Raw genomic sequence first — 16,102 nt, forward strand, 5'->3', positions numbered from 1 at the left:
TGTGGGTAATAATGTTCTATTACCGTGGATTTATGATACAATAATGCCGTCATCACCGGAAACAGCCGGTCCTGGCAGTCGACGAGTTCCGCTACTTCTCCACCTCTTGCGCTGTGGCTTCCACTGTGATGCAGCGGAAATTTTGTTGATGAGATAAATGGACTACGATTGTTGATTCGACGCACGAATACCCAATCGAAGAACCTTCCTCCACCTATTGATTCGCTCACGAATACTAGGTCTCGAGCATCAAATCGGATTCTCGCAAGAGCATACGAATTTGGGGATAAAAACACAAAGGTTTTAATTTTTTTTTCATTCATAATCTATCTTTTTTTACAAAACAAGTCACCAAGATTTTGTTGGAATTGATCTAGGGTTAAGAAAAAGTTTAACGCTTTGAGCAAGTAGCGGAATTTAAAAATTTTCTTTAAAACAAGTAAAACGATTTTACTAACCTAGACAAAGAGCAAGTACATATAAATTAAAACTATAAACAAGCAATACATGTTTACTAACCTTTGAGAAGCTTAAACGTTGAGAAACCTTTGGAAGGTTGAAACGTTCGTCTCCTCTCGCAACCGTCTCTCTTCTTTCCTCGGGAACTCGAGCAACCACGAAAGTTTCTATCACAAGAATCACTCGAGAAAGAAAGGAATTAGTGTGTGTGCACTTTTAAACACGATGACTCTAAAACAAGTCTAAGAGTCGAAGAGCTAAAACACTAGGTCAACTGTGAACCTAGGTGCCAAAACAAAAACGAAAATAACTAGAGAGAGAGAGAGAGAAAGGGGCGGCCACCACAAGGTCTAGAGAGAAAAGCCATCAATCTCTAAAACTTTGGAATGAATAAAATGAAGGGAATGAAGGCTCTATTTATAAGAGAGGTTTTACCTTCAATAAGGTAGTTTCCTCTTCTATAGAATATCACATATTCATGAGCAACATTCCCTTTATTTCTTTAGCGACATACGGCCAAGAGAGTCTTCATGACTCCTTGGATTTGTTTCCTCTTTTGTTTGCTTCTCCCTTGACCCATTTGGCCGAAATCCCCCTTTCCTCATAGAGGAAATTTGTTTCCTCTTTTTCTTTTGGCAAGTATCTTCATACATTAATGCACAAAAAACTCTCTCTTTTTCTCCTTGGGTTGGGCGGCCAAGACCTTCTAGAAGGGCCTTCTAAATTTTTCTTCACTTGTTCATTACAACATAAGAGAAGCCCATTAAGAATTTTCAAGTAAAATTCTATGAAATGAATTTAATCCACAAGGCCCAATGAACTCATCATGGCCGAGTGATTTAAGTCATCACATGACCATGTCAAAAAATTTATTGACATTCATTTCATCCTATGTCCAAAAAGACAAAAATACCCTTTTGACAATTTTCGTAAAACTTGTCTCGTTCTTGTTTTGACTTAGCTTCTAGTTTAACTATTCCTACTCGATATGATTTGTGACAGTGACCTCATGGATCCAAATGAACAAAGCTTGAGCTAAAGTACTTGGACTCAAAAGTTCACAAACTTTTTCCAAGTTTAGCTTAATGTCAACTGATTCCACTAAAGAGTTGACACTGAGAATCTCTCGGTTCAAATGAATTTATTTTCTACTCAAGAATTCAACTAAATTGTGATGAGTGGATCCATTGAATATTATCTATGTTTACCATTCATGAATATCATCAGCTAGTCGGGATTTACAAAATTACCATTTTACCCTTCTAGCTGTTATTTCCTCAACTCCTTTGTCGCTTGTGAATAGGTCAGAAACAATGTATTGACGAGGAGCTAACAAAGCACATCGTTTCATCCAAAAAGAGTCAAGACTCAATTTGGACACTGGCCAGTTCATTTATTCACATTCCAAGGAACAAAGCATGACGTGATATACATTGCATTTCAGCAATCTTGTACATGAATTCCATATCTATGAGATCTTCACAAAGTTACTCATGACACTTTCATAACTTAGTACTTCACCAATAAGTCATGTTAAGAATCACATAGTGAATCTGAACTCTGACTTTCTCAAATGAGAATACGTAAGCTATGAAATGACATGTCTCATTTCAGGATTGAGGTAAGCATGATGCAATTCATACGTAGTGACTTCGAGACATAAAAGGTTAAATGGTTTGATCTTATTTTGCCTCTAGAAGTGCACTGGTCAATTCAGTACTTTCGGAAGATACCTAGAAGAACTATAGAGTCTCCAACTCTCGATGTCCCATAACCAGACATCATAGATTCTCCTAACAATCGTACTGGGATCAATATACTTTTGATCCTTAGATTGCGAATATATTGTTTTAAGCAAACCATGAAGAGTTTGTTCATGCAAATCTACATTTGTCTCTTCATATGTTGTTAGGTAGGGGTGGCAATTTGGGGCCGTACACGAGACACGACACGGTTACGACACGGTGTAAATGAGTTTGGATCGACCTAAAATGGATCTGGGTCCATCCGTGTCGAACACGATTAACACGATTAAATAATGGGTGAACACGACACGAACACGACAACCCATTGAGACCCAATTAGACACGAATATTAAATGGGTTGTTAATGGATAAACACGATAAAGACCCATAATGACCCAATGGATTGTGTTTGAACTTCTCTTTTATAGTAAAAATATTATGTTGGTGGCTTAGTTGATTATATGTAGTATTTTTATTAATTACTTATTCTGACTAATTTGTTATTTAATTTGATTTAGAGAATTTCAATATTTTGAAGTAAACATGTTTAAGGGCCTAAACCGATTCGCGTGTTCAAATGGGTTTAGTGGTCTAAATGAGTCTGTGGGTCTAAGTGGGTTCGTGGGTTACATGGTCCATTGATACACGATTAATAAATGGGTCGTAGTGGATTGGGTCTGGGTTTGACAAAAAAATAGTGGGTCGTGTTTGGGTTTTACTCCTAGACACGATTAATAAATGGGTCGTGTCTGGGTCTGTCAAAAAATACATGAAAATGAATAAGACACGGCACGAACACGACACGTAACCCGAATTGCCACCCCTATTGTTAGGTTTGTTAATGGACTAAAGACTAAGGTTTTATCATAAAGCTTCAGACAAGTAAGAATGAACGAATGTTTCAACTTTAATTAATAAATAAGCAATTACAAGCAAGAGTCTTCGTGAGACTTTATTACATCAAATGTACAAAAGTAAAGACTACAACTCTTCTTGTTGGCACCATTGACAACAGATTTATAGATGCATTTTGTGACCATTCACATCCCTAAAACTGCATAATTAAACATTAATAAAGACTCTTAACAAACATTAATAAACGAAATTAAAAAAAACTAATAATGAAACAAAAAGGACAGAACACAAAACGTAATTTTGAAAGCCTAAACGTCCGAATTAGGCTTAAATGCTGAGACCCCACTATATGGGTCTTGTTTACTAGGACGTTTCCACTCAGAAAACACTCCTCTTTTGTCCGTTTCTGCGATCCCAACTTTCCAGACTCTTTTGATCTGCACCATTCTCCTCGGGTTTGATAGAATTCGTCCCCGAATTCGATGCATCTTCAGGTGGTGTGAAAGGAGGAGGATTTTCTTGACGAACTCCGGAGATCTAGATTCTACCTCAAACAAAAATGACACATTAATGAAGTCTTCAAGAGCTTGATCGGCTGGATTGTTCGTTGGAGCGAGAGCTATCTTCACGCCTTCTTTTTTTTCTTGTTCTACGTCTCTCCCATAGAATATTGGATTATTCAATGGCTCGGGAATTACTTCCTCTTCTCCATCACTTTCATCGTGAATTGCATCACCCAGCAGCTCAAAAAAGGACTCTTCTTCTTCACAATCAACCTCAAACACATGTGATATCGTGTCACCGTCAACAAATCCAGCGAAAATCTGCATGATTCGCGATCGTTTTCGGCTCTGATACCAAACTGATGCAACGGAAATTTTGTTGATGAGATAAATGGACTACGATTGTTGATTCGACGCACGAATACCAATCGAAGAACCTTCTTCCACCTATTGATTCGCTCACGCATACTAGGTCTCGGGCATCAAATCGGGTCCTCACAAGAACACACGAATTTGGGGATAAAAACACAAAGGTTTTAATTTTTTTTTCATTAATAATCTATCTTTTTTTACAAAACAAGTCACCAAGATTTATAGATGCATATTGTGACCATTCACATCCCTAAAACTATTTAATTAAACATTAATAAAAACTCTTAACAAACATTAATAAACGAAATTAAAAAAACTAATAATGAAACAAAACGGACAGAACACAAAACGTCATTTTGAAAGCCTAAACGTCCGAATTAGACTTAAATGTTGAGACCCCACTATTTATGTTGGTCTTGTTTATTAGGACGTTTCTATTCAGAAAACACTTCTTTTTTGTCCGTTTATGCGATCCCAACTTTCCAGACTCTTTTGATCTGCATCACACCGCCGCTGAGTCAGTGACTACATCACGTTCTTCGACTTTTCGAAGCTCGACGAGCGTGGCGCCCACCATCATCTCTGCCGCAGCGTCTTCTCTAGCGGATCTTTAGTTTTTAATGGGATGCTTGGTTTATTTAGAATGCGTAATCGAGTGCTTCACTTAGAAATTACGACAATTAGGTGGGTGATGCATGGGTCCTTCAGTAATAGGATTTTGTCTTCTCTGGAGAACTTCACTTCTAATGCTATTTGTCAATATGAACGCAGTAGTATATGTGTGTGAAGAGAAAAGATAGCAAAAAGACATGGTTGTACTGTTACAAGCAAATAGTTGTACTCTTATCACACTTATCTAATTAATTTGTTGCTGATAAATTTGTTTCTGAAATGTACGTGTGTAGTCTGATTAGATTTATGGAGTCAAAGGGTAAAGGTGAAATTCATGTATGCTTGTGATGGAATATATTGTTTCATTGTTAAATCTCATCTTGTGTGTTTAGTAGCATTAAAAAATTGCCATCAAAACTATTTGTCTAGTAGTGCCATGTGTATATATTTAGAATTCACTTAATCTAAGCAACTTGAAACTAAATCATATAGTAAAATTGAAACCGGATTCTTATACAATTTGACTATTTCACTGATTCTAGATAAACCTTAGCTGTTTTGAAATATAACACCCTTTAATATTCGTTGCCCTTTATTTTTTATGACTGTCATATGAATACATTTATCACTTTGATACTCTTTTTTTTATAATTATTCAATCTCATTGCTTTCTCTTTCTTCATATTATATGTTAATTATCCCGTTTATTGGTTTTTTCAATCTAAAGCAAAATTTAAGAATTGCATGCATATTAGTGCAAAATTTAAACAGATCAAGTGACTATTCATTTAAAATTAGGAAATTATAGCTAGTACTCAATCGCCCAAACTTAAGAAGATCATTATGCTTCATACGAGAAAATTTATATATATGCGAGCTTTTATGTCCGCGCTTTGATGCGGAGAGTTTACTATTGCATAAATGAATAATTAATAACATAATGAATAATAATAATAATATACTTTATCTCAAATGTACCCATAAAAAAGAATACTATTGTACCCATTATATATACATCGTGAGTTTGTTTTTAAATACCAAAAAAAATTGACTTTTTATTTCATAAGTAATTAGATCACATTAGCGATAATTTAATGAAAAAAACGTTAACAATTTAAATTTAGAAAATATTTAAATTTATGATCATAACTTACGTCTTTTGTCAATATATTTTCGATTACTCAAAATTTCATCATCTTCATCATATTTTTTCCGAATACATTAAACAATTACATCATTTATCTACTCATCGAGGTGGATCCCAAAGATCATACACACATACTTTTAACATACAAAAATAAAATTGTAAGCAAAAGTACAACACCTCAAAAGACATATTAACACCATGGGCTATAGATTAATAAATGCTAATATTAACCACAACAAATATGGTAATCAAATTATGTATATTATACCATTTTCAATGGCACCTTTCTTAATAATTTTCAATTTCGCAACGATAAAATATTTAGTTGGTAGTCAAAAAATACACCATTGAAGGATCTCATAGAGAGAGAGTACAAACACACACGCTCTCATAGCGAGTTGGCAGTAAAAAAAAAGTACACTATTAAAGGATCTTTGATACTTATTGCACCACTACTACATATATAGTTTTCCGCTGCGGATGACTTTTGGGTGCGACTTTTCGCACCAAAAAGACTTTCAGGTGCGAATAGTCGGATCCAAAAATCAAATAAGCGCTGGAAAATTTTCGCGAATTTTTGTGAATTTGGGTGCGACTTGTCGCACCCAATACTTTCTCCAAAGTATTAGGTGCGACTAAGTCGCACCTAAATGACCTAAATTTTTCCGCGGCCAAACTTCTCCCCTTTTTTTTATCAAATATCATTGGGTGCGACTTGTCGCAGCCGAAAGCACTGACACAAGTCATTGGGTGCAACAAAGTCGCACCCAAATTCAAAGTTCTTTATATAAAGCTGCTCGGTTTTCATTCTACCCGAGCCAAACACCCAAAAAACTTCTCTCTCCGATTTCTCTCTATATAAAGCAATTTCTCCGACCACCACTACACTCCGAACCCCGTCGCCGCCACCACTCCGACCGCCACCACTACGCTCTCTCTCTCAGCCTCCGGCCGCCACCATGCCACTACGCTCTCTCTCTCTCAGCCTCCGACCGCCGCCACTACCCTCTCTCTCTCAGCCTCCGTCCAGTCCTCCGACGACCTGAACCGGCCTCTTCCTCGCGCCACAAGGTCGAGGCTGCCCCACAAGGTCGAGGCGCGAGAGGCCGACGGGTCCGTGAGATTCGGCGCCGGAGACTCGTCCGCGTATTTGTTCGACCCCGATATCTACACCGACGGAAGGATCTCGGTTCAGGGGATCGACTCCGTGCTGTTCCCGGAGACGGATGAGGAGGCCGAGAAGAAGGCCGGGACTTCCGTCAAGTTCGCTGCTGCCAAGCCGGCGAGAAGAGGTATATTATATAAAGTTTTCACCTTTGATAATTTTTTTATGGCTTTTGACGTGGCGATAGTTGAATCGTTAAGTTAGGTTTTTTTTCTTTCTGATTTATTTGGATGTGAAGTGTTGTGTTGTGATGATGTTAGGTGAAAAGTAAATTAGTCCTCCTAAATGGGTTAATTTCTCTGGCAGGGTTTAGGTTATAAATTAGTCCCCGGAGACCCCTCGAGCTAGACTCGATCTGAACCGGCCTCTTCCTCGCGCGACCCCTCGAGCCAGACTCTGACCGAGACGAACAACCACCGCTGTGAGCCACCGAGACGCCGGACCAAGAGGAGATCGCTGGGAAAAGAAAGCTTTGTCATGTTCTTCGTCTCCTTCATCAAGGTAAGGATTCAAAATTTCCTAAATCATGAAATCCGAAATTAGGGTTTATGAAGTGGATTTGGGGCTTTGTGATTCTGAGATTAAATTGATGATTTTTTGATTCGTTTTATGCTCGGATTTGTGACCAGCCGCCCCTCCACGACCAGCACCGAGCCGGCCAGCCCCGCTGCAGCCCCTCCGACGACCAGCCCTTCCGGCGCCTCCGCTGCAGCCCCTCCGACGACCAGCCCCTCCGTGACCAGCACCGAACCTCCGCTGCAGCCCCTCCGACCAGTCCCGAGCCTCCGCTGCAGCCCCTCCGCGCGACCAGCCCCTCCGACGACCGGTATTTTTCATAATTTTATTAGTATTTTGATTAGAAGTTTAGTTTATAATTAGTTAGTTAGTTTATAATTGATTTGTAATGAATTAGTTAGTTAGTTGAAATTAGTTTATAATTGATTTGTAATTAATTTATTAATTGAAATTTGTTCTAATTAGTTTTAGGTTGTTTAGTTTAATATTTACATGTTTAGGTTATTTAGTTTTGATTAGTTTAGGTTAATTGAAATTGTAATTAGTTTAATAATATATTTAGGTTGTTTAGTTTTGATTAGTTTAGGTTAATTGAAATTGTCAAATTGAAATTGTAATTAGTTTAATAATATGTTTAGGTTGTTTATAATTGAAATTGTCAAATTGAAATTGTAATTAGTTTAATGATATGTGTTAAATTGTTAATCATGAAATTAAAATTAGTTATGTTATTGTATAATTTAGTTTTATTTCACACATTTTTTTATAAATGAGTTGAGATTATTGTATTTTTGTTGTAAACGAGCCACGGAGGTTCTGTTTAGGGTTTAGTTGATTATTAGGATAGTTTTGGATGATTTATATATGCTTTTAAATGAGTTTGCAGGTTTTTGGTTTATTAGTATTATAGGGGAAACTCTGCCGAAATTTAGATTGAGTTTCCAGTATATTATTCTCAAAACCCTAATTTTTTCAATTCGACTTCAAATAACATAAAATTCATAATCTCATCTTCATTCATTGATCTTCGTCACGTAGCAATAAGTAATCGACTTCATTCGTCTTCGTCACTTAGCAACAACTCTTAATAATTGTTCTTTTTCCCTTTCGTTTAGCGAAATCAATGTCCAATACAAGTAGAGATTGGATCAAGGGGACCAACAACCGGCTCGACGTCGGCGCGAGCAACACAGGGTGTACCTGGTGCGAAGGTGGTCAAGTGGGACCCAATAAACCAAACATTCTATCAAGAGATAAGGAAAGAAAATAAAAAGTTTGGACTATTTAACAACCGCCTCGGTGCTTTGGTGAAAGCACATATCCCGCCTACGACTCGTGATTGGAGTGAAGTGACGCCCCAGACGTTGGCTGCTATTTTGAGCGCACTTCATTCCGAGTTTAGATTTGTGTACACGGATCCTGACACCGGCGAGGATCTGCCTGCGGATTGCTATCAGAATACGATTGATCAGGCTATCATTCGGAATGCCAAGATCAGGCGACGCAACCAGAAGTCCAAGCTATCAGAGAAGTTCAGGTTGGAGTTTTGTGGGAGCAAAGAAAACGCTAAGGCGGAAACACCACCGGGATATAAGAAAGAGGATCGGGAGGCGGTGGTAGACGAGTTCGCAACTGGCGATTGGAAGGTACGTAATGTATGATTGTAATAAATCACAATATCTTTATCAGATTGAATAATGACAAAATTAATTATTTGCAGAAAAAGTCTAATCGCAACAAGGAGAATTCGAAGAAGAAGAAGACGATGTCGACTCAAGGATCTCTTTCTTTCTTGGCTCATCGTCATTTGAACGTAAGTTATTCTAATTTTGAAATACTTAATTTGAAATAAATTCAATACTTATATTTTCATAACAATTGCAGAGTAAGGATGATGGGACTTTGGGCTCCGCGTTAACGACGTAGGAGCAAAAACACCATAATAGAAAAAGTGAATGGACGACAGATTGGGCGAGACGAGCACATGTAAGTCATATGTGATAATTACTCGTACGTTACTTACATAATAATTAATTTTTAATAATTTTTCTTATGTGTAAAGGCGCGGATAGTTACTCTACTGGCGGATCTTCAGCGACAAGCAGAAGAGCAAGGCGTAGTCTTTAACCAGGACGACGCAGAGGAGCACGCGATGCTAAAAATTCTCGGGAACCGTCAAGATTGGTACGTTGGAATAGGTCCAGCGGTCCCGAGATCATCTTGGGCTATTGCTCAGGCTCAGGACGAAAGCTCGTCGTCAGGCTCAGGCTCGTCGCGGCGCCGCGTTCCAGATCCAGTGGTTGGCGAACTCCAAGTTCAGGTGGCGGCGCAACAACTCGCTATGGATGAGATGAGGCGAGCCCAACAACAGCAGATGGAGGAGATGCAGCGACAACTGTTCGCGTTCACGCAACAGTTTTCGCCCTTGCCTCAGATGTCGTCCGGCACGATGCCACAGATGCCTCAGATGTCGCCCGACATGTTGCCACGGATGCCTCAGACAACGCCGTCGCCTCAAATGCACCCGTCGCCTCAGACAACGCCGCCATCAGTTTCAATGGCAGATGCTCAGACGACGCCGCCAGCTTCAGCAGAATTCCAACGAGAGCGTACGAGCGGCAGTGCACGAGGAGGTAGCAGCAGTTCCAGAGGAAGATTTGGCGGAAGAGGGAGTAAAACATTCAAGGAGTGGTTTACAAACCGAGGAAAAGGAAAGGGAAAAGAATGAACATTTTTTTTAATTATTTGTCGTACATTATAATAATTATTGTAATCGAACAACAAATGTTTAGTTTTTATTATTATTATGAATATTAATTAATGAATTTTTTAATTAATAAACTATTTAGTAAGTATTATTTGATTATAATCATAGAATTTATAAGCATAATAAACCAAAAAAAAAAAAAAAAAAAAAAAAACTATCGGGTGCGACTATCCGCACCCGAAAATTGAGCGGGTAGACCTTTGGGTGCGAATAGTCACACCCAAAGGTCAACATTCCCCGCCACATAATGGCGGGCAGGCTATTGGGTGCGACTTGTCGCACCCAATAGTTTCGCGGGAAATCCATTGGGTGCGACAAGTCACACCCAAAAATTTGGCGGGTAGGCCAATGGGTGCGACTATTCTCACCCAAAGGTTTGGCGGGTAGGCCTTTGGGTGCCAAAAGTCGCACCCAATGGCCTTCCCGCAGACTTTTTCGCACATCTTTTCTGACTTATGGGTGCGAATTTGGGTGCGGAAAACCGCACCTAAAAGTCATGACCATCGGGTGCGACTTTTCGCACCCATCACCTTTAGGTGCGAACTTTCGGGTGCGACAAAGTCGCACCTAAAGGTATCATTGGGTGCGACTTTTGACTTTTAGGTGCGAAAAAAGTCGCACCCAATGATGTTTTTTGTATTAGTGCACCCAAGGTTTCAAATTCCGGGGTTTTCGCTCGGGAACTGGAAAATGGAGGAGACCGGCACCGGGACGTTCAAAACCCATTTTTTCACGTAACAGGAACCGGACGGAAAGCGGTCTGATTCCCAGTTCGAAGCTTTCCGACAGGCCGCCGTTGAAGTCTTCTTCCGTCTCGACGATTCCCGATGTTGAAATCACCTAGGTTTGTTGCCTGGTTTGTTTGGGAAGAAGACAATGACAGGAGAGAGAGAGAGAGAGAGAGAGAGAGAGAGAGAGAGAGAGAGAGAGAGAGAGAGAGAGAGAGAGTCAAATTAAATAAAGACTATGATTGAACTTTTGCTGACAACACAATTCAAACTTTTTTTTTTGTGTAGTAATCTATTTGCTTTCCTATTATTTTTAGGCTAAGTAAATTGGAGGGGAGTTTTTTTATGTCACAATTTTTATTTGACATAGTAAATCATACCTACTACTACCATGGAATTACCCGTCAATTGACATTAGTAAATTGTAGGGAAGTTTTTTTATGCCACAATTGAACAAAAATTTTTTATTTTATTTGTATTTATGTCACGGAATGTACTAACTTCTCAATTGGTTTTTTATTTTTTATTTAGTATTATCAACATTTAACATTAACATAAACAAATATTAATAAATAACAAATTTTATCAAGTGTTAATATTTTTTGAATTATCTTAACACCATTATTAATTTATACATATATATATATATATACATATATATATATATATATATATAACTAGATAAATATTTGTTCACTGGATACCTCATCGGTAAATCCGGTATTTGTTGGTAAACCTTGTTGGTAACAATAATTTCAACGATATGGTTTACCCTCCCTTTCACTGGATATCTCGGTAAACCAAGGGTATCTCCCGGGAACCCAGTAAAATTTGAGTCTCAGTACGGCATCAGTAACGGTATTCGAATCATTGGCACCACATTTCCAACAAATTTTTATATAAAAATTAAAATAAAATACACAAAATTTGTGTAGGATTTTGGGGTTTTTAGATAGATAGGAATAGGATAATGTGTGTGTTAAAAAAAGGTAAAATATCAATAGCATCCCTTCAGTTTAATCGAAATGCGTGATTTATCCTCTCAGTTTTTAGAAATATCAGACATATCCTTTCAGTTTAATATAAATGACATATATCTCCCTTAAAAATATGTTATATTTCAAATACCACCATTTTCGTTTATTTTTTTACAAAAATAATTTGATTCTCCAAAATACCCTTAATGAAATAATTTTTTATTTTCTATTTTATATATAAAAAAAATTGAATTAAAAACTTTCTTTATAAAAAGTTAACGATTTTTAATTATAAGAGAAGTTTTAATTTTTTTAATAAAATAGTAAATAAATATTTATTCTATTAAGGGTATTTTGGAGAATTCAAATTATATTTTGTAAAAAAATAAACGGAAAGGGTGGTTTTTGAAATATAACATATTTTTAGGGGAGATATATATCATTTATATTAAATTGAAATGATATGTTTGATATTTCAAAAAACTGGAGATATAAATCGTGCATTTCGATTAAACTGAAAGATACTGTTGATAATTTCCCTTAAAAAAAACCGTATCATATTTTGGATATTTTGTTAAAAGTTTAAAATATTAGCTTTTTTATTAATTAGAATCGACTATTTTGTATTTTTTTTTTTTTCTTTAATGTAACTAGATCTCTATATTTTTGGTTTATCGTACAAAGGATAGCAACCACAATAATGTTTAAATGAGTTGGCCATCTTCAAGCCAATCATATTTTTTTCTGGCTATAACTCTCTTTCTCTTCAACAATGAACTACGCGCCAAAAACAACATTTCACTTAATCCAACAGAATGACCAGTTCAGTTCAACTCAGCCACCAAATTTCCCTCCGGCCAATCGCCGCCGCGCGCGTCAATTTCAGAACCACCAAACTTAAAACCCTAACCCTTCTTCGACACAACAAAAGCTCCAATAAGCTGGTCACGAAGCTCAGCTCGGTCAAACAGCAGAGTCCGTCGACAGAGTCAACGAGCTCTGTCGTGGACGTGGACAAACTGGTCGGATTCTTGTACGAAGATCTCCCTCATCTGTTCGACGATCAGGGAATCGATCCGACGGCGTACGACGAGTCGGTCAAATTCCGGGACCCAATCACAAAGCACGACTCCATAGCCGGATATCTCTTCAACATCTCGCTCCTCAAGAATGTCTTCAGGCCCGAATTCTTCTTGCACTGGGTCAAACAGGTCTGACTTTGACTTTCTTTTTTAGACACGCGTCGCCATGGTATTGGGTGAGAAGAGTGGGTTGGTGTAGACAGGTCCGTACGAGATCACGACGAGGTGGACGATGGTGATGAAGTTCATGCCTTTGCCGTGGAAGCCAGAGCTGGTCTTCACCGGAACCTCTGTCATGGGAATCAATCCCGACAACGGAAAGTTTTGCAGCCACGTGGTAACCATCAATTCGTTCGTCACTTTCCCAATTAATTAATCTGTACATAATATATATTTTGAAGCAATTTTGAAATTTACTTGCATGTATATTTTGAGTTGTAGGACTATTGGGACTCCATTGATAACAATGAGTATTTCTCTCTTGAAGGTTTCTTGGATGTTCTAAAGCAGGTATCATTGATTACTATTTATTTTAGAAGAGAAAATGTGAATCATATCCCTTGTTTTTTTATCCGAGTTTGGTAAATGATTTCAAATATCTTTACTGGACACTTCAAAAAAAATTATTACTAAATTATTAGCATAATTAAAGACATTAGTAGCTAGATGACTCTTTTTTTTAAAATGATATCAAGCTTGGCATAATTAAATTATTTTGTCACAAAGGTTATAATTGATTTAGCTGAAGGACTAATTAACGATGTGCAGCTGAGGTATTACAAAACTCCAGACCTGGGAACACCCAAGTATCTTATACTTAAGAAAACAGCCAATTATGAGGTCTGCGTATTCAATTCAAGGTTCTTGTTATAATCTAAAGTCATCATTGATACATTTTTGTTGTTGTGTACAGGTTAGAAAGTACGATCCGTTTATAGTAGTTGAAGGAACTGGAGACAAGCTCTCTGGCTCAGGCGGATTCAACGACGTCACTGGGTTAGAAATCTTCTCTTGATCATCAAAGTCTCCACTTTTATTTCTTTCTTAAAAAAATATCAATTGAGTACTCTTTTGATGAGTGAGTGAGTGTGAACTCTTATAAAGAGAGAGAAAATGAGAAGAGATATAAAAGGAATACCAAATCATTTCTAGTTCTTGGATCATTACAAGTACATTCAATCGATTATCATTGGATAGGCATTTTGACTGATGTTTATCCGAAAATATGTATTTTAGAAGGATTTGAATGTGTGATCAACACGTTCGATTGGCTAGTTTACTAAGATGTGAATCATTGATTATTTTCTTTTATTTCTCCATCTCTTTTGGAATGAAGTGATCCAAGAGTGTTATCTTTGGTACGTATACCAGGTACATTTTTGGAAAGAATTCGAAGACAGAAAAAATTCCGATGACAACTCCGGTATTCACGGAAGCTTCCGATCACCAGACGAAGCTGTCAAATGTCTCGATCCAAGTAGTTCTTCCGTCCGACAAAACCATGAACAGGTCATTCAATTAAATCCACGCCGACCTTACAAACTTATTGCTTTATTACATATCTGAAGATGCTTTTTTTTGTGTGACAAGTTTGCCCGATCCCGAGAGCGATGCGATAAGGCTGAGAAATGTGGAAGGAGGCACGGCTGCGGTGGTGAAGTTCAGTGGAAGGCCCAGCGAAGAGCTTGTCGCGCAAAAAGAGAAAGCTTTGCGTTCGAGCCTCATGAAAGATGGTCTAAAACCGAGAAGCGGTTATTTGCTCGCTCGGTACAACGATCCCAGGACCAAAAGCTTTGTGATGGTACGTTAATTAAACAGATCATGATCATTTGATTTGGATTAACTCATTATCATTCGTCTCAAAAGTACTAATTAGTTGGGGTTTTTTTATGACATGAAGAGGAATGAAGTGCTTATATGGCTGGAGGGTTTTTCATTGGACTAGTCTCAGTTTGAGAAGCTTTCACTCTCTTTCAAGGAAAATTGCTCTTCGGATAAGGGATTGCCTAAATACTTGAAAGAAAAATACTTACTTATATTTGAGGCCATGTAAAAATCTTGGTTGGGCTGCAAGCTACAGAGATATAAAGTTATAAACGCATACTTCCAAATTTAGGTGTCATGTTGTACTTGATTTAGAAGTTAAAATTTAGAAGTTTGACTATGTTGTGCCAGTTGTATCATTCAAATATTCATCAAGAGGCGTTTGGCATTTGTTTAAACCAATTAGTTTATCAATATAGTTACAAAATTTGTTCTTTTCTACGAGAAACATCCCAATTTTCACTCAAATATGCCTAATTTATTCTTCATCTAATCTTATTTATATGGGTAATTAGTATTAAGATAATTTTGAGACTACTAATCTCATTAAATAAATGTATTGGATCATTATTAATTAAGTTAAAATTCATGTGATCTAATTTAAAATAAAGTTTCTGGCTTAAATACATATATATCATGAGGTTATTATGTCGCTACTATAAATGTTAATCTAATTTGATAAGGGGTTAAATTAAAAAGTAACTATTTGGTAATTATTAGGCAGTTATTCATAACAAGGCAGGTCTTTGATTTTAGTAAGTTTCTACACTTCAAACTCAGATAAATTACAATTGAAAGATCATCATTTTTTTGTGTTTTCAATCTATGAATTCAAGTACGCTTCCACTATTTACATTTTTTGTTATGTTTCTCTTGAATTAAATTAAGATTAAATTAGTGATTCAAATTCTAACAACTGAGCAACCTAATTCTTGAGAATTTTTTTTTCCTGAATCGTTGATTAAGGAATTGTGATTATATCACAGTATTGCGATTTTACTTCATTAACGTTGATAAAATCAGTCGGTTATTTGTATACCTCCTTTAAAGGAACTCTGGTTTACCTTTTTATTTTTTGCGATGTAGGGGACGTTTGGTTTAGTTTTCTAAACTCGTTTTCTGTTTTTAAATTCTGTTTTCTGATTCTAATTTTTAAATTTAAAAAACAGTTTTAGAATTACGTTTCAGAATATTTTAAATGTTGTTTGATTATGTTTTCTATTCAATTGTATAGAGATAAAATAGAAAACAATTTTTCATTGTGTTCTGTTTTCTAAACAAATTTCAAAGAAAACAGAAACATGATTCTAAATCTGTTTTCTAAAAACATAAGCAAACAGGTTTTCTAAA

At 37.0% G+C, this 16,102-nt stretch overlaps 1 protein-coding gene across 2 annotated transcripts; it reads left to right on the forward strand.

The window, feature by feature from the left end:
• The first annotated feature begins 12,528 nt into the window (after window positions 1-12,528).
• On the forward strand, window positions 12,529-15,191 carry LOC149400980 (heme-binding-like protein At3g10130, chloroplastic). Of its 2 annotated transcripts, none has more exons than XM_089611535.1 (8): window positions 12,529-13,057; window positions 13,128-13,265; window positions 13,370-13,438; window positions 13,697-13,768; window positions 13,842-13,924; window positions 14,300-14,437; window positions 14,519-14,729; window positions 14,829-15,191. In XM_089611535.1, the coding sequence occupies exons 1-8, from the start codon at window positions 12,662-12,664 to the stop codon at window positions 14,871-14,873; spliced, it is 1,152 nt and encodes a 383-aa protein (XP_089467661.1). In that variant the 5' UTR covers window positions 12,529-12,661; the 3' UTR covers window positions 14,874-15,191. The 2 variants fall into 2 exon arrangements, with proteins under 2 accessions (XP_089467661.1, XP_089467662.1); XM_089611536.1 differs by having other exon boundaries at window positions 12,857-13,057; window positions 13,132-13,265.
• Window positions 15,192-16,102: the final 911 nt, after the last annotated feature.

Source organism: Urtica dioica, chromosome 4 (assembly GCF_054948205.1).
Source record: "Urtica dioica subsp. dioica isolate 48M chromosome 4, U.dioica_male_clone48M_v1_H2, whole genome shotgun sequence".
Classification (NCBI taxonomy): Eukaryota; Viridiplantae; Streptophyta; class Magnoliopsida; order Rosales; family Urticaceae; genus Urtica; species Urtica dioica.